This window comes from Micromesistius poutassou, assembly GCF_964030765.1.
Source record: "Micromesistius poutassou genome assembly, chromosome: 7".
Classification (NCBI taxonomy): domain Eukaryota; kingdom Metazoa; phylum Chordata; class Actinopteri; order Gadiformes; family Gadidae; genus Micromesistius; species Micromesistius poutassou.
In genome coordinates this window covers 14,606,277-14,626,149 of record NC_140277.1, presented here as the reverse complement: position 1 = coordinate 14,626,149, position 19,873 = coordinate 14,606,277, and the positions used below count along the sequence as shown (strand labels likewise).

Here is a 19,873-nt window from a genome sequence, read left to right as displayed (position 1 = left end):
TTAGGTATTTTAGGTATTTAGCTTTATTAGAATTGCAGGCTTACAGTGTGTGCATTTTTCACGACTAATATTACTACTACTACAGTACGGATCAATATTGTCGGCATGCGCATGCGCAGAACCACTAGAAGAAGAAGAAGAAGAAGAAGAAGACCGGTAAAAACGTGTGACGTCTGTGCGACTTGGCGGCGGCGCAGCTTAAAAAAAAAGAAAAAAAAAAAAGAAAACGTGATGACGTCACACAACAGCAGCAGCAGGCTCGCTGTAGTCACATGTGGCCTCGGCGGTCTCGGACGAGCGGTGGTGCTAGCGAGTTGGCCCTGCCGAGTGGAGCTGGCTTCACAGCAAACAAACGAGAGACATCGATTAAAACATCACATAAAGCGTAGCCTCTTTAGTCAACCCCTTTGGTTCAACCATGCCCCCAAAGAAACCCGCCCCGGCGGGCGCGAATAAAAAGACCCAAGAGAAGAAAAAGGAAAAGATAATCGAGGTAAAGCCCGGTGTGTAGCACGTTGCTGTTAGCCGCGGTGGAGAGGGTACGGGACGCGGCTGGGGCTAACCCGCTCCCCATATGGGCTGCTAGCGGCACAGCTAATGGACTCACTGCACGTGTTTTAACAGCCGCCTGTTCGCCCGTCCTTCGCATGTCTTGTTCATCTCCAGGCCCGTCATTTGGGTTGTGTTCCGCGTTACGACGTGAAAGCCCTCAAGTGGCCCAAGCTGGCCACGGTCCATTCAGCGAGCTAACGTTAGCCGTTAGCTCGTGTCTCTCAGGACGCTGACCCGGTTGGTGGCAGGGCCCAGTAATGTGTGTGTGTTAAACTACTCAACTAACCTAACACTCTCAGACACCGATGGAGGTGAAGTGAGCAGGCTAAACGGACGTTGTGTTGGTTATATGTGGCGTTATGTGTGTTGCTATGTAGGCCCGAGTGCTATAAACAGACGGGCCAGGTGGCTTCCAAGGCCTTTCTAGGTGTGATCGGCACCGGTGTCGTGGATTCTGATTTAAATCAAATCCCCCTAAAGTCATTGTAAAATAATGGCAACCTCTGCCGTTACTTTGTGGTGCGGGCGTCACCTCTGAAAGGGAATTGATGATGCATCCAAACTTTTCACTGTTCTGTTGCTGGTTATGATGTCGTGATAGTTGGATCTTAAGTTAAGTTTCGATCTTATTTAAATCACCTTTTACCAATACCTGCAGTTTGATGAGCACAAGCACTTCTCTCTGTGGGTCAACAACACCGCTACACGTTGACGTAAACGGCTGAACAAATACGGGCACTCTGTCTGAAGTAAGCTTGACAACTCATTAATTAGTGAAATTAAACGAAAGACAGGCTAAAGCATGTAGTACGTGTATAAGATAAGTCCCTGAGAATTTTTTTTTTCTGATTAAGTATTATAAACACGAATATCAGGTGTCCCATCAATGACCAGTTCAGGTCATTGATGGGACGTCACACCTGTAGAGATTTCGTTTTTCATTTACCCCCCTCTAAACCTCTCCCCGGCAAAAACGGCTTGCTCATCAGAATGCATCTTTGGTCCTTGTTTGGCTATTCTCGGTTCTCTCAAAAATGACACATTTTAAGAGGAATGAAGAGAGTTGTAGTACTTCAAGTTCCAAAATAAACATATTTATATTGTAACCGTAGCCTAGCTATTCACAAATGCGTAGTCGGAAACCTCACAGCCAATCTTTGATTTCCAAAGGCCTATTTCGGGCACAGACCCATATGCATCTGGATGCAGTTGGAAATACCTACAACCGATTTAGAGCATCAAAACGTGTGACACATCTGTAGTCAACAAAAGAGAATTTAGGTAGACTGAAATTCGACCAATAGATAGAATATAATAAAATATATCTGCACGTTATCTCTAGATGAATTAAATGGGCCACAATGCCATCTACCTGGTAGCCTACATATCACATGAGGAAGTCAGTGGGTCCTGGGTCTACTCATGGTCCGAGCCTGACTCTGTTCCGGCAGAGCATCAATGTAAAGCGGTTGAAAGCCAAACAGTAAAAATAATACGTGGTTTTGATGACGCAGAGTTGTCTATTTTGACATAGACAATTCTGCGTTGTCTACGCGCAGACAACACGTTGATTGACGGTGTATTTAACCTGTTAAAAAAACACATTCATAGTGTGGACATTAGTGACACAAAGTTCTGATCTTTTTTGGACTCTAATCTTCAGATCTCGTTCATTGAAATAGTTAGGGGGGCCAGACAAAATAAGTCTTGAGCTTGCAGATTGGTCTGGTTCCGAGGCTACTATAACCAAGGCTAATGAAAGCTTTGTTTTGCTACGTCTCGCACGAGGAACTCTATGGCAGTTTCAAACCACAAGTCCTCCAATAATGACTTTTTTTCGAGATTGAGTAGACCATGACCAAAAAAGCATTACTACTAGTATAACTAACATTCCAATGCTTCTATACTTCCAAAAAGGAGGCAGACATTGTGATGTGACTTAACAATAAAGCATTAATTCATTGTAGCAAAACTGTCAATGTCATGTTGTCCATTTTATTGGAACTTATTTGTCTGACCGAATGTTGGATAAAAGTGGCTCTTGTCTGATGCTAACGTCACCTAACAGACTTTCTGTTTTTATACAGGACAAGACATTTGGTTTAAAAAACAAGAAGGGTGCAAAACAGCAGAAGTTCATCAAGACTGTCGTACATCAGGTCAAATCTGGACCGACGGGTCTCAAGGTGAGTACAGGAGGTTCCCTTTTAGTTGAGTACGTAAATTAATTATTCTTGGGCTCAAAACACATTAACAGTATATTTGTGCAGATTATTTGTCCACAAGTCCATAGCAGTAGCTCCTTTGACTTCCTGATGATGATGACCTGAATTGAGTAAAATGCCGGATTTTAAAGTATTCTTTGTGTGTCTCAAAAGCCTGAAGCAGATAAGGGCAGTAAGAAGGCAGATAAGAAAAAAGAGCTTGATGAACTGAACGAGCTCTTCAAACCAGTTGTCGCTCAACAGAAAGTCGCCAAAGGTAAGTCATGTACTCTGTATACGATGTAATCTGTCTGACTCCTACACTAATAAAGTGACAAAGGGCTTTGCAGATGTAAACACATGGTTATATTTGTGTTGTTATGAAACTAGTAGTCTGTTAATGTAGTCTAATAAATGGGTTATAGAGCTAAAATACATTTTACCATGCTGGTCACCAGATTTAATCACGTTTAAATGTGTTGAATCATCAACGCAGCTGTGGTCAGCAACGTAAACCCTTTTCCCTCTGCTGCAAAAGTACATTTTCCCCACACCAAGGAAGGATTCTGGATAACACACACATTAGCTCATGTAGTAGTAGTGCTCCATGCCATCATCACAGCATCCTCCTCAAACATGAGAATCGAAATGGACATCCCGTGGTGAAGCGCTGTTGACATGGTGTAGCTGGACAGGTGAGAAGATCCTCCTCATTGTGTTGCTCCCTGCAGGTGTGGACCCCAAGTCCGTGCTCTGTGCCTTCTTCAAGCAGGGCCAGTGCACCAAGGGCGATAAATGTAAGTTCAGCCACGACCTCACGCTGGAGAGGAAGTGTGAGAAGAGGAGTCTCTACGTGGACGAGAGGGATGACGACCTCGAGAAAGGTCGGTGCAGATCCTACCCATGATCCTTTTCTCGTTGTTATGCATCAGGGTTTTAAAGGCTCTCCCAGTTAACAGTGTGCTGATAACATTTACTCTCTCTTAAGACACCATGGACAAATGGGATGAGACCAAACTGGAGGAGGTGGTCAACAAAAAGCACGGGGAGGCTGAGAAGAAGAACTCTGCCAAGACACAGATCGTAAGTGGGCCCAGTCGGGGTAGGATCATGTGGCGTTAAGCTCCAGAAGGAAGCACCCTCCCTGTCAACACTGTAAAGGTTGGACTTGGGACAGTGGCTCAGGTGGTAGAGCAGGTTAACTGGCAGTCGGAGGTTGCTAGTTCGATCCCCGGCTCCTCCTAACTGATTGTCGAGGTGCCCCTGAGCAACCCTTACTGCTCCCGACCAGCCGGCTGTTGCCTTGCGATTGTCAAAAGGAGAGAGGCTAGAAATCTACCGGTCTGATCGCTAGTGCGGCCATGATTAGTCGACGTAATCGACCATGAAAATTAGTCTACGGCAATTTTTTTAGTCAACGAGTTGTGGCATTAAGGGAAAGCGGTTTGCCTTCCACACTGCGAGTGGGTCACTCCCCATCTAATGCATCTTCTTGCAGGTAGGCTGTTACTTCTGCCTTTGCCTTTTGCTGTGTGTCACTTAAAAATAATAATTATTAAATGTTTGAATAATCTGACGTATGTACGTTGGTTCAGAGTGTGCACACATTACTCGTTTGATTCTTTCTATTCCAGCAACAAACGCCGCCAGTGAGCACGATTTTTCCATGGCTGGATTTGTCCATCTAATTGATGTGTAAAATTATGAAGTCTTCTCTTTATTGACTATTCTTTTATTGACCGCATAAAGTTGGCTGTAGTAGGCAATGCTGAACTGGTTTTAAAACATCTTCGAGTCTAACCTAATTCTTTAAACAGCGCTTGAAATGAGTCCATTTTGAGGCGGATACGCGGTTGTAACGTGACCACTATCAGATGTTTCCACTGGGCATGGTTATTATTGGTTATGCAGTGTCAGGTCGGGTTGTGAACTTGGCGGCACCGACGTATAGAAACTTAGCTCAGTGGAGGCACAGGCTGGTCCAACGGGAATACAGTCCTTTTATTTGTATTTCTGAAAAAACTTAAGTAAAAAAAAGTTTTTATTATGACCGATTCAATCAACAATCGGCACAATTTGACGATGGATGCTGGAAGGCCATCGCCCAACCTTAGTTGACACTGCCATCGGTGTGTGAATGTGTGTATAAATGGGTGAATGTTGGGTGATAATGAAAGGACATGCAAACAGGCAGATGCATTGTATTCGGGTGTTTAATTAGAGCTTTCCCTCCCCAAAAATGTGTGCAACGACAAGAGGCATACATGACTGGATGACAATAAATCATAGGACGAATAATTAGCAAAACAAAAATCAAGCAGTAGGCAGTTACTGTCTAGCTATTACACACCTTTCATTTTTTGTTCACCTATTCCTCTGCAGGTTTGCAGGCACTTCCTGGACGCCATAGAAAGCAACAAGTATGGCTGGTTCTGGTCGTGTCCAGGGGGGGAGAGCTGTATGTACCGGCACGCTCTGCCCGCCGGCTTTGTGCTGAAGAAGGACAAGAAGAAGGACGAGGACGAGGAGGAGAAGATCTCGCTGGAAGAGCTGATTGAGAACGAGGTGAGGCCGGCTGCTGCTTATTTGTAGCCTTCAGAATCAAACACAAATGAAGACGAGTCATCAGGTGTGTCAATGGGTTATGGAAACGTGCAATTATTCTAATAGCGGTGCTTTTAATATGATCTCTCCTAGCGTGCCGCACTGGGTCCTAATGTCACTCGTATCACCTTGGAAACGTTCCTGGCCTGGAAGAAAAGGAAGAGGCAGGATAAGGTTGGAAGGCTTCTCTCATCCCCGTTATGGGTTTCTTGAATTAGGTTGCTTTTAACTTGTATCCGCACTAACCTCTCCCGTCATAATTACAAATTCTCTGCAAAGTAAATGTTGTGATTCGATATGCATTGTTTTCTACAGCGTAATGTTTGAGCTCTGACTCATCGGTGTTCTGTTTGACCGCCAGGTGGAGAGAGACATGGAGGACATGGAGAAGAAGAGGGCTGACTTTAAGGCCGGGAGGTCGCTAGGGGTACGAGGCCGGCGGATCAATGAGAAATTACAATACCAATCAGATTAAGGCTTGATGAGGTATTGAATAATGACGTTATGTTTCAGGTGAGCGGACGTGAAGTGTTTGAATTCCGCCCCGAGCTGGTCGATGACGATGATGAAGAAGCAGACGATACCCGATACGCCAACGGCAGTGAAGACGAAGAGGAAGACGACAATGAGGAAGAGGGACAGGTAATTCTAAAACCTTCAGCCATGGAAGAGGCCCTCTGCACACCTGCTGTCTGCTGCTTTGTAGCTCATGGCCAAGACTGCGCTTTGGTTTGATTCTATGTATAATGGTAGACATTGGTTTTGTTTGCAGGTCAGACTGCATGTGTAATCCGTTTCTGCTGAGGATGCTTTGTTAGTGTAATACATATGATCAAATGTTCTTTAGTTTTCTTCAACACACAGTAGGCGCAGGATTAAGGCTTTTTACAGGAAATATGGAATTACACTTCAAATCAAATACAAATTTCCTAATGGGCAGTCCTGAATTATGATCACATTATTGATTATCAAGGGTTTTGATGAAATGTGATCATTTCTGTTGCCCAGTTGTTACTTCATGTATTCTGAACCTGAGGGCAAAGTTGTATAGCATTTCAAACTAACATTGATTCCACATGCATAACGTTAACTTGACAGCGATGTCAGGTGTTTGTAACAATTGTTTTGATGAATATTTGTTCTATACAAGGTGGATGCTACAGAGTTCAAGGACATAGACCTATCCCGCTTCGTTCCTACTGAAGTGGATAACTGTATTGGGATCACCGTGGCAACCATGGACCGCTTCACAACCAGGCAAAAGACTAAACCTGCAGCCGCTGACGACGGTGAGACGAGTCGCGTGACCTCGGATTTATTGTCCCACTGTTTGTCCTCCTGGTGGAGATGTAGTTGGTGTGTTACTTACCCATGCCACTGTTGAAAGTATTAACAGGAGGGTCTGGAAGGTATTTATACACAGTGAAATGTACACAAGAACACGTAAAAGGGGCTGTTATTGTGGTAACGTTGGATTCCGTGCATCAATAGCATGGCTCCGTACGTGTGATTTGAAGTATGCAGTTTGAAAGGGCTGTGAGAACGTCCTCACCTGTGTCCCCTCCCCTGTCCCTCCCTGCCCACAGAGGCCCAGCTGAACGGCGCGTGCGGAGGAGCAGAGGCCAACGGGCTGGCCGAGGGCGACGACGAGGAAGAGGGCGGCGAGGAAGAGGAGGTGCCCGTGGACGAGAACCTGTTCACAGGGGAAGACCTGGAAGATCTGGACGACGAGCTGAACACACTGGAGCTCGAAGACTAGCGGCGCCGAGGGAGAGAGGACAGGTGTGGACAGATGTTTGGGGGTCGGCTCATGGGAAGAAGAGATGGCTGCATGGTGGAGGAGGAGGAGGGAGAAGATCCGATCGCATGGGACTGACTCAGGGGGACAGGTGCACAACGACCACATTGTATCACTAGACGGACTGACTTAATTGAGGTTAACAATTGGACTGACCGGGTACAGACAGGAAGTTAGTAAGGAGTGCCACCACATGCACTTGACATTGTTCCAGTAATTTTTAAATTCAGAGACTCCAATAAAGCCTGATTGTATGATGACATCATTCCCCGTCTCGGCCCTGTCTTTGTTTCCCACCAGCTGGTCTCCTGACTCATGTCTCCCCACCCATTACACAATTGGCTTTATTTCAAAAGTCGGACTGAATGGGGTTTACCAAGGCCAGCCAGCTTATCAAATAATCGTTCTTGATTGTCAATTTGGGGTTGCTGCTTGCTAGGTAGCTTTTATTGATTTTAATTGGACAATTGAAGGTGACTTGAGTTATGTAGTGAATGTGCATTACTACTTGTTAACAAGCCACTCCCAGCATGTAATGAATATTGACACACTTGGTTTGAATTATATTTTTGAAAATAGGAAAGCTTTAAATATAATTGGAAATGTTCAACTGTTCCTGGAAAATTATGATTTGAATTTCTTTTCGAACCCCTGATGAATTGAAGTGCCGTTTTTGGAAACTAAAGCATTATCCATGGCATGTAGTGGAATCAGTCACAAATGTCACTGTTGACCGGCCCAACATTGTAAATAAGTGTGCTCATAAATTACAAGCTAGAAAAAAAATAAAGATTGTACATTCAATGCGTGGGATTCATTTCCATAATTTTATTTTTAATTGTGGACAAACATTGCTTTCATTCCTAAAGTTCAAGTCTTTCAACATGTCCAACTTCTGGGTTTGGCACTAGGCATTTCTCTTCTAGATCAATTTTCAGTTTGGTTTCATATTTGGTATTCATGGTATAGGGCAGGAGTAACATACAATCGTAAAGGTAGTGCGGGTAGATTGAGCAACATTCTTATCATCCATATGGTATTTAGCACTTTAAGATTGTCTGACAAGACTTTTACTCAAGCCAATGGCTACATGTGCTATCCATTTAGGGACGATGTTGAGGTTGATGTACTCAAAATGCAGCACAGTTTCAGCTGAACGTCTGCAGTGGAGGATGATAGTTCTGACAGTACAAGCTGATAGATCTTAAGTCCAGGGCTCATCTTCAATTTTGGAAATTACTCAAAAGGAAAAGTATCCAAACATCAGGAAATGTGCTACTTTCTTGACTGCATTATTTGCGCTACTTCTTAATGCCAGTCAGCCTTTTCCCACATGAAGATTAAGTGCAAATATCGTTCCACCATGACTGGTCATTTGGAAGCGTTCTTGAGACTAGCTACCAGCAGCTACTGTCTGGACTATGCAACCCTGGATGACCCTATTCAGTGCAACTCAGTATGTAGTCTGCATATATAAATAAATATTTAAGCATTTTTTAAATGTAGATAATTTTGAAAGTAGCTCAAGCCGAAAAAATTGTGGGCAACCGTGGAAACAAGAAGAGTCAAATGATCACTAATGGATCCTGACTGGAGAAAGCCACAGTAAACAAACAGGACAACAGGGTGGCTGTTTTATCAATACTGGAAGTCTGTATGGGAATCTGTTCAAGTATGTTTAACAAAAAATATGACAGGACAAGCAGGTAAGGGTTATCCGTTTATTTTGCAAGAACATACCTTCAAAACTAAACGAAAAGACTTGGAAAACATTAACCGGAACTAAAATTGAACACAACTAACCCGTAAAAGGATGTAAATTAGTGCGTGTATACACTACAATTTTACAAACAAAGTTTGTAAACTTAAAATCAATCTTTGAAATGCTTTATTTGACCAATAAAGGTAATTTCTGAATAAGCACCCCTAACTTGATCTGAACATTTTTTATGGATGAATTACTTTACTAGTGGGTTAAGTCGAGACCCTGTTCTCTTGTCGTACCAGAACTTCTAATTACATGAGTCTTTGAGCACAACGTGTGAATCGTCTCACAAAAAAACGTTGGCTTTGGTCACAGATATGTCACAGCCTAGGTATGACATGACAGGTCACTGGAAATGGTCAGACAGAGGTCAAAGGTCGGGTCAGGAGAAGGTCCAGGTGTCGGTCGGTCAGGTCAGGTGTGTCATTGTGTCATGACAACAGTCTCCTAGGAAACAAGAAGCTACAGAGTTATCAACATATACAACTGGTCCTGACAGAAATTCAACTAACTCAATAGTAAAAGACATTATGTGAACATAAGCCATACCAACTTGGAAGACTATAATAAAAAGTAAAAGACTTGTAGCTAGCACCCTCTAAAGGGCACTCAATATCAGACATGTTTTTTGACTAGTTTCATTCCAACACTTTTGACAATATTTTGCATGATAATTGCATTTGATAAAAAAAAATTCAAACTTCATTCAACTGGTTATGAATGAGTACACAAATTTGGTCGGTATACTGGATAATGTATTTACCAACATTGGGCCGAAACAAACAAAAGTTTCCGCAATTACCGTTTCTGATTCACTGAAAGTTATTGCCATGTTAATTAAAGGCCAATTCAAAGTTAGTTCGCTAGTGTGCAAGGCAGTGGTGGCCGCAGAGTGTGAGATACTTACCTCAGGCTGGGAGCCGGAGCAGGAGATTATGTCCTAGTAGGTGCGGGGGCGTTTATGCGACTCCTCTCTGGGGGGGTCAGCCAGCATCACTTTCATCCTCACGCCGTTGACCATGTGGCCGTGCAGCGCCGCCATGGCATCGTCCGCACACTGGGAACACAGTCAAGCGGTCAGTCGTCTCCAGAACACTGCCCTCTGGCTGCAGCGACCAGCAAGCACCGCTCGCCAAACAATAGAAACATACAGCTACGCTAAAAGCTTTGATGAAGTGTTTTAATGTGTGGAACACTCAGTACATTATTAAAAGTGCAACTTTCTCCCATCTAAACTGCATGGACATGATGGTGAAGGATTTGCCTGGGGTCATTTGTTCTTTGGGCTTCTTACAAGCCAATGAAAGAGGGGCATTATATATTTCTTCACATCTCTACACAGTACCCCTTAGGCGGTGGGGTAAGCGCCTCACCTGTTTGTCAGCATACTTCATGTATCCAACCTTCCTCCCAGGGACCAGATGAACCTCGATTAGAGAGCCGTAGCGACTAGAATGAGGCAGAGAGGCATTTTAATTCAGAAAGATTACATTAATTACTTTTGCAAATAAAATTAAACAAGGTTTTCACTTTCTTTGTGCATTGCCTTGCAAGACTTTCACAAATCAATACTGGCAATGAAAAAGTAATGAGATAATCATGGGGGGCCGCCCCCAGCACTTGACAGGTTTTAACAGAAACATAACCAACGCTTTTGTAGCCTAACTGCTTCATTCTTAATACAAAGAAATGCATGATTTATGCAAATATAAAATTAACTTGATAGTCTTCCCTCTTTGCTAACCGATTGGTTGTTGGAAAGAAAACATGACCATTAGTGTGGTTAATTGAGGCATACCGGTTTCAGATTGCCAATTATCTTAACAGGCAATTGGCTTAATGAGTGTTTGTCATTCACTGCTTAGCCCAGAGGGAGAGTGATGATTGCATTCCTGATGAGCTCAGGATAACCCCAAATGCTACTGGAGCACACTAGCTACAGCTTCAAACATTATAGAAGGACACCCTCCTGACTCGCATAATGCATCAGATTAACAATAGATCATGACTTGTCTGTTAAGGATATGTCAAGATAGAGGCTGAAATATAAATTTTCCATTTCATTTCATCAAGACAACTGAAAGGGAGCATGTACCTCAATCAAATCAAAATAGATGTGGATACTAGAGCATTAACTCTAATAAACAAATGATATGAGGGAAGTTCAGACCCCAGCTCAACTACACCACCTATTACTTTGTACATCCGTTAATGAAGTAGACACATAAAAAAAATGTAACATCCAGTCAGAAGAATATTTACCAAAATACATCTTCGAGGACGTCCATGGACAGAGGGGAGGGGCTGAACACGACAAACAGGCGCTCCTTCACCTTGCTGTCCTGGGGCGCTAGTTTCTTTATAGCGGGCAGAGAGAGGTCCGCCTGGATGCGTGGCGCTGCGGGGGCCCCGGGGAAACTCTGGTGAAAACACAAAAGACCTTGTCTTTTAGAAATATGTCGACATCCATAAAGCAAAAGGTGGAAAGGGACCACACACACACTGTCAAATATTACTGTTAGGTTTTGCATTGAGGGTTACTAAGCCCGGGTTTGAGACGGCAGGACTGGCGGGTTGGGGCGGTATAACAAGGAATTTGCAGAACTGAGAAGATGGGAAAGTGCAAATTTCCATCCATCCACATATTTGTTGATGGATATTTGTTATATACAAATGTCATGACCTTGTTACTAGTCAATTAAAAAAGGAATTTGTATAAATTCTCCTTGCACCAAGAGATAACTCCCTTTCCTCTCTCCAATTTAATTGGGGTTAGGTTAGTTAGCATTCACATTGCTACTGTAACCCACCAAGTATGATACTGAGGCCATGCCAATCTCCTCACTTCTTTATTGTGTAGCTTCCTTTAAATGTCTTGCATACACATTGCCCTTCCCCCCCAATAGTGTTTAGCAAATGAACATTCAAAAGGTTCAGTGCTACCAGCCCCACCCCCAAGGCTCCTGAACCTTTGGAAAGTCCTACTCCATGAGCAGGGATGTTTTTGAGGGTCAAATAATGTCCCTTGAACTTAATTTAGACACTGGTTCCTGCAGTGAAAATGCACTTAGTTACGGCAAAGGTTCCTAGTTCCGGGGTAAAGTTCCTGTGGTGGAAACGCGGCTATAGTTTATTTGCAACTCCATAGTTTCCTTGAACCTACATAGTGAAGTCTAGTGGGACCGTTACTTACGGTGGCGGTTTTCAGTAACTGGTTGCCAGAGGGACCGTTCCAGAGCGTGGACATCATCTGAGCAGCTACAAACTGCATGGCCATTCTGCCTACAGGGCTTCACATAGAAGAGACACACAGTCATGAAAAGGTACCAGATAATAAAATGAGAAAGTTATGTATTTGTTGGGAAAAACAGTCTGTCTAGTTACTTGACCAGATAAAATGAGACGGAGAGGTAATAAAGTCTGTCAGCACGAGGGCCTCGGATTTATTGAGTAAAGTAGCAAAGGTGATACAGATTCATAAAGCGTGAGAGATTGAATATTTTTAAGTCCCTAACAGCGCTGAGGTCATCTGGAGCTTCACCTCCGTGGAAGTTCTGCTTCAGAAGAGCATGAGGTGTTCCTGTGTGATACAGTCTAATGCTGTATTTTCCCTCCCACACACGAGGTGTGTGCGTTTTCAAGGTGTGTGCGTTTCTGGATGTTTAGCTTGACCGTGAGCCTCCGGGCTCTGATGTCTTTATGAGTGTCTTCTGTGTTTCTCCTAACCAGCTGCGAGGGCTTCTCGAGGGGTATCTTGACCCTGAGTTGTGGCCGAATGTTATCAGAAGACTGACTCCTGTTCTTGCGAATGTGTGGTGCATTGTATGAGTCTCCAACATCTCCCATAGTTGGGATGTGCGGCCTCCGGCTCAGGCCTTCAAAAAAAATAAAAAAATAGCAGACTATATTCGTAATGTACATGTGATGTGTTCGTTAGGTTAGAGCAAGTGTTAACTATATTCGTAATGTACATGTCATGTACTCGTTAGGCTATTTTGCCCATCATATTACAATCAATTTGTTTGCAAAGCACACGTCCGTGCATACCTGTTGCGATCGTCTCCATCATCGATGAAGGACACTGCCAGCCGGTTGCCGGGGGGATACTCAAATCCACTGAGTTTCTCTTTGGCGTAGACCGCCGAGCCGAGATTGTTGTAACGAATAACAGCGTGGCCTGGGAGCATAGAGAAAAGAAAAGCTGCATTGCGATCTTTGTCATAATACATTCTGCACGCAGACGAATCAATCCATGTGCAACCGTTAACCTCCCGTCCATTAGGCTGTCACGCAGAACACCGTCGAGGTCACGCGATGACAAGTGAAGCACAGCACGGCACTTTGGCTTGGCAGCCTAATAACTCCATAATGAAAATAATGACTTTCCCAATCAACAGTTTGGTACTGGGCGAGCTTTTCCCCACTGCTACATGCGGTGTGGAGTGGGGGAGGGGGGTCAGAGAGTCAGGTCAAGCACCAGGCACTTTGAGGACCGACCTTTGCTGAGGCCGTAGGCGTCCCTCTGCAGCTCGCAGTAGTCCATGCCGGGGATGATGTCGAACAGAGCGTACACCTGCTCCTGGGTGACGGCCGCCCGCGACGACAGCATCAGGCAGCGGGTCATGACATCACTGGAGCGGTAGTCCGCCATCTGGTAGTTGCCGGGGTCAGCTATTGCACGGGCAATTGTTTGTTAATAGTTAGTTAAATACAATCCCCCAAAAATGACATTTTATGCGAAAATACTTATTTATTTATTTATTTTTAACCACGAGCAGTCTACCAATCACTATCAAAATGGTGATAGTGAATCAAGAATCAATTTCGAATCGGGTGTCATTTTGATTGAATCGTGTGATTGAATCGCGACCCCGATAATTGAAATGGAATCATGACCAAGTATCAAAACTTCAAAGTGAGTTACTGAAACATTCTCACCCCTGATATGTGGCGTACTTCACAGCATATCCTGTACCTTGTGACAAACTTGATGTGACAAAAAGAAGGTCCCATTCTCACCTCCCATGGGGGCGAACGGGTAGGGGTTCATGTTGTCGCCCCCGTGCTGGTCAAACCTGGCTCCTCCTCCGCCACCACCGCCGCCGCCTCCTGCAGCGTACTCCCCTTCGGCAGAGTTGGTTTTGCTGCGGGGTTCGGCCAGGATGGCCCTGTAACCTGCAAACATGAACACACCCAGCGTTGACCACCATTTATCTCTGAGTCTCTGAAACACTGCATGGCGGCTTTACTAAAGGTTGTTTGAACAACATTGCAGTGAGGCCTAAACCAACAAAAGCTAAATAAAAGCTTTCCATTAGGGATGAAGACAATTTTATGTTCATCACAATTTACATTTTAATAGCTTCACTACAATAGTAGACAATAAACACGGTGAGACATAATGTGCATTTTAAACCCTCTTACCTCGGTCACAATTTTCTATGGCCATGGCCGCCTGGGATGGCTTGTAGTATCTGACGTAGCCCAGACCTTTACTTTCTCCAGTGAACTTATTCTTTATGATGACACAATACTCAATATCGCCATACTCCTAATAAGAGACAGAGAGGCAGAGGGATATGATCATAATCATGTGTTAACAATTGGAATCCCGTCTCTGTGTTGATGGTATAGAGAAAAGCACGCGTCAGGCTGGGGTGTAGTTACTTTAAACGTTTCCTTCAGGTCATCTTCCGTGAAGGTTTTAGGGATCATGACGAATATCCTGGTCAGCTCCTCATCCTCGACGTCCCGGTGTCTTCCAGATGACCTGGACTGGGCAATAAACACCTAAAACAAAAAACGTACAACAAATAAGTGAAGATGAGGTCGTTTTTCCAGGGAAAACAAGTAGATTGTAGAGAGTGTCTTTGTTTGATTGCAATTTTGGGGGGGGGGGCGGTACACGTTAACCCGGTTATTGGTCTTGATTAACACGTTTGGGGCGGGGGTGGGAATTTGCCTTTCGTCCCACTGCAGTCTGAGTATACGTGCGCAACGTGCACCTTTCTGCCCAGTATCATTACGCAACCATAAATGAAGGTTTGTTCAACGATTACCTTTATGGGTTTAGTGCCCTCGATCACCACTTTTCCGTGCATTTCCTCCATGGCCAGGCAGGCCTGGGAGGACTTGGCGAACTTCACATAGGAGACGCCTTTCGACTCCTTGGTCTGCTTGTCCTTCACCACCCACACCGCCTGGATGTCCCCGAACACGGCGAAGGTGTCCTTTATCACGTCCTCGGACATGGACCGACATGTGACGATGAACAGTCGGCTGTTGGGCGGTTCGTCGAGGTTTTCAGTCACCTGCTTTGAAGCGAAGTCCTCCATTTCTGCGGCCTGTTTGTCTCTCTTCGTCGAGTGGTGATGGCCAGGAGCTATTATACCTCACAGCGCCCCCTACTGGACACACCGGGTATTGGTATCAGATAACTGAGGCTTTTAATATTACACAATACTGGAATGCTGTACATTTCCCTACATAATAATTACTCAAGAAATATTCAACTTTTTTTTAAATAAGCAAATATTGTATAACATCAAGTGTAACATATGTGTTTTATGACCTAAACGTTTCCATTACACAACACCAGAGAGTAGTCTCAGGGAGGAATGGAAAAGAATTGTATCATTATATAGGTTAATAAGGTTGATAATAGGTGAATCAGGTGAAGAAAAACGCAATGAAAATAACATTTTTGAAAATGTACTATGATAGGAGGAACGTCTCCTTTTAAGGCGTGTTTTTGTCCGGTGTGTTGCAGCAGGTGCCTTGCTGAAACCCAGGACGGAACTCTCTACACCAGAACCCATTCTCAAATGTCAAATGTTACGAGTATAATATAATAAAAACGGTGTTTAATTTAGTAACGACGGCAGGTAGAGGGCGAGCGCAGTCACGAGTTGTTACCGTTTTGTGTAACGCGTGACGTCAGAGGAGGAAGCGGCGTCGACAGCCGTGACACGTGACCGCGTGACGCAAATCACGCCGCCATAGTAAAGTGACCTCAGCGAAGTCCGCTGTTACAGAACCGCCGCCGCCGCCGCACCGACAGCAGATCACACCCGCCCGGGCACACAGCGATCACAAGACCCAACAGCAGTCACACTCGATCAAAGGTACGTCTGCTTTGTTACCGATACCAATCTAAACTTTGGTATAGTCAAATACACGTCCCGTTACAATTCGAAGAAGAAGAGCGGTTCGCCGGTTCCCCGGTTACGTGTCTGTCTCGTTACGCGACGGCCTCTTGGAGAATAGCGACGATGCGGCTTCTGCGTAACGTAGCGGCCCCATTCAATGTCTTAGGGGGTTATTCAAGGGCGATAGTGTATGCGGTAATATAGAAGCGTAGTAGTTATTGGGGCGCCCACCAGACGGACGAGGAGCGCTCAACTTCGTGGACTGCTCATATGTTAATGAATCAAAGTTCATGGTCCATCAAAGCCATCTTAAACCTTGTGGGGAGCCTGTCCCGTTAGCAGAGCAGCTAGGCCAGGATAACCGCGGAGCTACACGGCCACCGTAGCCGCTACCAGCAGGAAAGCCGTATTCTCTGCCTGTGTGTGAGGTTTGACTTTTGACTTGAGAGCCTTGAAATTATATATCTGTTCGCCAACATGTATTTGCGAATCATTCAATCAGTCAGTCGCACTGTGTGTGTGTGTGTGTGGGGGGGGGGGGGGGGGGGGGGGGTGCGTGCCCTTGCTGATGATCGGCCTCACCCATCCCGCCACGTTGGGGGATGTCTTGGGGTGGTTCAGCCTGAGCGGGACCCCTCAATAGATTCACTCTGCACACTAGAGCCAGTGCCATCATAACGTGGGGTCATCATGGCAAGCGGCCGGTATGGCTCTAGGTCAAACCAAGAGCCTAGATCGTCCTTGAGTGCAGTTTCCCGGCGGACCCGCAGGGTCACTAACCCAGGTTGACTTCCCCATCTAGGGGTAGGACTTTCTTCTTTTGGCGACACACTTCAACCGGGTGGGGTGTTCAAAACGGTCAATGACAGTGACATTAGACACGTAGATGTACCGATAAGTCCGGGGAGTTTTCTGTCCATCTTATCCATTTGTGACGTAATATACCTCCTGAATACTTCAGATTATGTGCTGGTTATGCCTGTTACCTCAAATGACCTTCACCAGCCGGCAATCATATAGATATAGATATGGAGATAAGAGTGAGAGTGAAATGCAGCACATTAAAAAGCAGGTCTACTCATAAAGCAATCCTGAACTTTCTTTTTGTTATTATTACTTCCTCTAGCCAACCATGGGAGACATTGCAAAAGGAAAGAAGGCCTTTGTCCAGAAGTGTGCCCAGTGCCACACTGTTGAGGAGGGGGGCAAGCACAAAGTGGGGCCCAACCTCTGGGGTCTGTTCGGGAGGAAGACGGGCCAGGGAGAGGGCTACTCGTACACGGACGCTAACAAGAGCAAAGGTCAGTCGCGGAGCTTTCATCCTTATTGTGATATTGGTGCGCAAGATATCGCATCTAGGCCAACGTTTATCGGACTCTTTCTCCTTATTTTAAGTCTTTGGATGATAATGACTGGCATACGATGCGTATTGAATCAAGCTGTGCTGACTGTCCTCAGGTATCACATGGGGGGATGACACTCTGATGGAGTACTTGGAAAACCCCAAGAAGTACATTCCCGGGACCAAGATGATCTTCGCCGGCATCAAGAAGAAGGGAGAACGCACAGACCTTGTCGCATACCTGAAGTCTGCCACGTCATAAGAGGCCCCGAAGTATAAATGATTTCATATCGCTGTGGTTTTTAGTCTTTCATTTGCCTAAAAAAACAAATGGTTCTAGCTAGGTTGATTTTGAGTAATAGATCACTTTTTTGCCTTAACTTAATTCGCAAGGCTTAGAAGTGATTTATTGTTAAAATGACCTGACACAAACCAAACTGTATATTTTTTTGTGTGTGTGTGCGAACATCTGTACCTCAACATAACTTTAATCACATTAGAGACGGAGATCATGGGTCTTGGACTTTTCAGATGGTCTGCATCCATACGTCCAGTAGCTTGTGCTTCTAGAGCCATCAGCCTTTTCACGAAAATATAATACTCACCAAGTCCTCTAACGGGAAGAAATATGATCTTATAGTGATGGAGAAATGAAGGATGTGGGAATGTAGAATTATTTCGGCAGCTAACAGGTTTTTAATCAACACCAGAACTCCGGTATTACAATTGGTCAGGTAGGGGGGGGGGGGGTTCCTCAAATCAGGGCTCCCGGTTATATCTGTGGAGTTGTATGTTGAGAGATCAGCAGAGTGTCTTGAATGCAAAATCTAGTCACCGATGACCGGTTGAATGTGGTCTGTATTGGTGTGGCCTGTTCCATGCTCATGGCCTTGTTCAATGACCCCCTCTACAGCTTGCTCTAATTAGGTGCTGGATTTAACCCCCAAACTAGCCCACTTCCCCTCCTCTCTCAACGCCATTGATATTCGGTCAGAACAGGCTACACTGTGCTTCCACCTGATACTATCTCCTGTAATGCCTGGCCAAGGCAATGGCAAGGAACTGGTTGCATATGGACATAACATACCATGTCAATGGTACTGCTAATGAAAGACCAATGTTATTTACCTGGTTTCACAGGTCTGAAAGTGGACCGTTTTAACTTATTTTACTGTACTCCGGCTGTCTGAAGTATATTTTAATGGAAAATGCACATGAGAAATATTCAAATGTGAAAGCGATGGTTACAAACTGAAAAGATTGAATAAAAATGCTGGCTACCATGATCTAGGCTATTCTGTATTTTATTTTTCTAAAATGTGTACGCTTTTCTCTTATCTTATAAGGAAAACATTTAACTCCCTAAATACAGTCACATAATTAATGCTAATCAACCAGCAGTTACCCAAAACCACCTGGTCCTGGAACTTCAACACCCGAAGGGCACTGAAAAGGTTCCACTTGCAGTTGCACGTGCGGTGAAACAGTGCGACAGGTCTGCTACGCCTAAAATACACCCTCCTACGCAGAACACAACGCGTCATGACGGAATGTTACACGCCTCGGCGGCTGGTTACCATGTATGTTACCACGTGTCTTTACCACTCTGACCAAAGTCCACTTGATGGCAGAAGTGCAGGCTTATCAAATAATCGTCAGCTGACTACTGTGGCTCGCTATGTCCTTTAAGTACGCAGAACAGCGTCACTGGCAGCCTGTGAGGGTGGGGACACCCAGTGGACAAATAGGCCACTTTCTATTCCACGTGTTGAATGCATAATAATACATAAAATGTTCTGCTATATTTGTATACGATCATAAGACGGTCAAATGCTTAGCTTAATGAGGGGAACGGAGGCACACTTAAACATGCACATGGCCAACGGTAAGTGGTTTCCCTGTAGAGTTATATAATTAGCAGTGGCATGTGTTAAAATGACAGCTGTGTGTGTGTGTGTGTGTGTGTGTGTATGTTTGCGTGTGAATATAGCATGAATGGGAGCCATGGGTCGCATGGGGCTAGGACAGAAGATATACAAGTGAAAGAATAGTTCAATAAAGTAGAAGTAGTTATTTAAAGCAAGGTAAACATAATGCAATTGTAATTATAAAATATGCCATGGCTACTAGTAAGAGCTATAATGAGAAGGCTCACACAAAATATTACTTAAATCATTATTACTAATATTAACATTGATTGATATTAGTAATCAATATTATTGATTTAATAATACAATATTACATCAAGAAGAAAGAAGGTTCCTTGTATAGTGTAGGATTAGCTAATACGGTTATCTTTAGGTCCCCAACCAACAAATAAAGCCTGTGATGTAGTTAAGGTCAGCTGGTGTTGTAACGTGAGTGGATTGCAAGGCCAACCATTGATTGGTTATCTGACAGAGTTGAAAAACTCATAAATAGTGCGAGAGTGACCTATATTCACCTCTAAATGGCATTACT

The 19,873-nt window shown here is 44.4% G+C and overlaps 3 protein-coding genes across 3 annotated transcripts; 2 read left to right on the top strand and 1 right to left on the bottom strand.

Annotated features, from left to right (window-relative positions):
• Nucleotides 1-260: 260 nt before the first annotated feature.
• zc3h15 (zinc finger CCCH-type containing 15) lies at nucleotides 261-7,423 on the top strand. The gene is made up of 11 exons (XM_084470462.1): nucleotides 261-493; nucleotides 2,640-2,738; nucleotides 2,931-3,033; nucleotides 3,488-3,640; nucleotides 3,745-3,839; nucleotides 5,139-5,321; nucleotides 5,454-5,534; nucleotides 5,722-5,787; nucleotides 5,874-6,002; nucleotides 6,511-6,649; nucleotides 6,947-7,423. Exons 1-11 carry the CDS (start codon nucleotides 419-421, stop codon nucleotides 7,117-7,119), a joined length of 1,296 nt encoding a protein of 431 aa, XP_084326588.1. The 5' UTR covers nucleotides 261-418; the 3' UTR covers nucleotides 7,120-7,423.
• Nucleotides 7,424-8,865: 1,442 nt separating this feature from the next.
• rbm45 (RNA binding motif protein 45) lies at nucleotides 8,866-15,291 on the bottom strand. Its single transcript, XM_084470712.1, has 11 exons — nucleotides 14,983-15,291; nucleotides 14,591-14,713; nucleotides 14,348-14,474; nucleotides 13,943-14,098; nucleotides 13,421-13,594; nucleotides 12,971-13,100; nucleotides 12,117-12,213; nucleotides 11,186-11,343; nucleotides 10,297-10,372; nucleotides 9,831-9,980; nucleotides 8,866-9,370 (listed from the first exon to the last, which is right to left on the bottom strand). Exons 1-10 carry the CDS (start codon nucleotides 15,256-15,258, stop codon nucleotides 9,864-9,866), a joined length of 1,434 nt encoding a protein of 477 aa, XP_084326838.1. The 5' UTR covers nucleotides 15,259-15,291; the 3' UTR covers nucleotides 8,866-9,370; nucleotides 9,831-9,863.
• Nucleotides 15,292-15,890: 599 nt separating this feature from the next.
• On the top strand, nucleotides 15,891-18,699 carry LOC311350011 (cytochrome c). The gene is made up of 3 exons (XM_084470044.1): nucleotides 15,891-16,047; nucleotides 17,198-17,372; nucleotides 17,530-18,699. The coding sequence occupies exons 2-3, from the start codon at nucleotides 17,204-17,206 to the stop codon at nucleotides 17,673-17,675; spliced, it is 315 nt and encodes a 104-aa protein (XP_084326170.1). The 5' UTR covers nucleotides 15,891-16,047; nucleotides 17,198-17,203; the 3' UTR covers nucleotides 17,676-18,699.
• The last annotated feature ends 1,174 nt before the right edge of the window (nucleotides 18,700-19,873 follow it).

Excerpts from the sequence above, each read along its gene's own strand:
- zc3h15 (XM_084470462.1), top strand. The coding sequence starts at position 419 with ATGCCCCCAAAGAAACCCGCCCCGGCGGGCGCGAATAAAAAGACCCAA. Across the intron at positions 5,535-5,721 it reads AAAGGAAGAGGCAGGATAAG|GTGGAGAGAGACATGGAGGA; the intron begins GTTGGAAGGCTT and ends TTTGACCGCCAG. Across the intron at positions 6,003-6,510 it reads ACAATGAGGAAGAGGGACAG|GTGGATGCTACAGAGTTCAA; the intron begins GTAATTCTAAAA and ends GTTCTATACAAG.
- rbm45 (XM_084470712.1), bottom strand. The coding sequence starts at position 15,258 with ATGGAGGACTTCGCTTCAAAGCAGGTGACTGAAAACCTCGACGAACCG. Across the intron at positions 13,101-13,420 it reads CGCCTACGGCCTCAGCAAAG|GCCACGCTGTTATTCGTTAC; the intron begins GTCGGTCCTCAA and ends CTATGCTCCCAG. Across the intron at positions 12,214-12,970 it reads GATGGAGACGATCGCAACAG|CCCTGTAGGCAGAATGGCCA; the intron begins GTATGCACGGAC and ends TTCTATGTGAAG.
- LOC311350011 (XM_084470044.1), top strand. The coding sequence starts at position 17,204 with ATGGGAGACATTGCAAAAGGAAAGAAGGCCTTTGTCCAGAAGTGTGCC. Across the intron at positions 17,373-17,529 it reads GGACGCTAACAAGAGCAAAG|GTATCACATGGGGGGATGAC; the intron begins GTCAGTCGCGGA and ends GACTGTCCTCAG.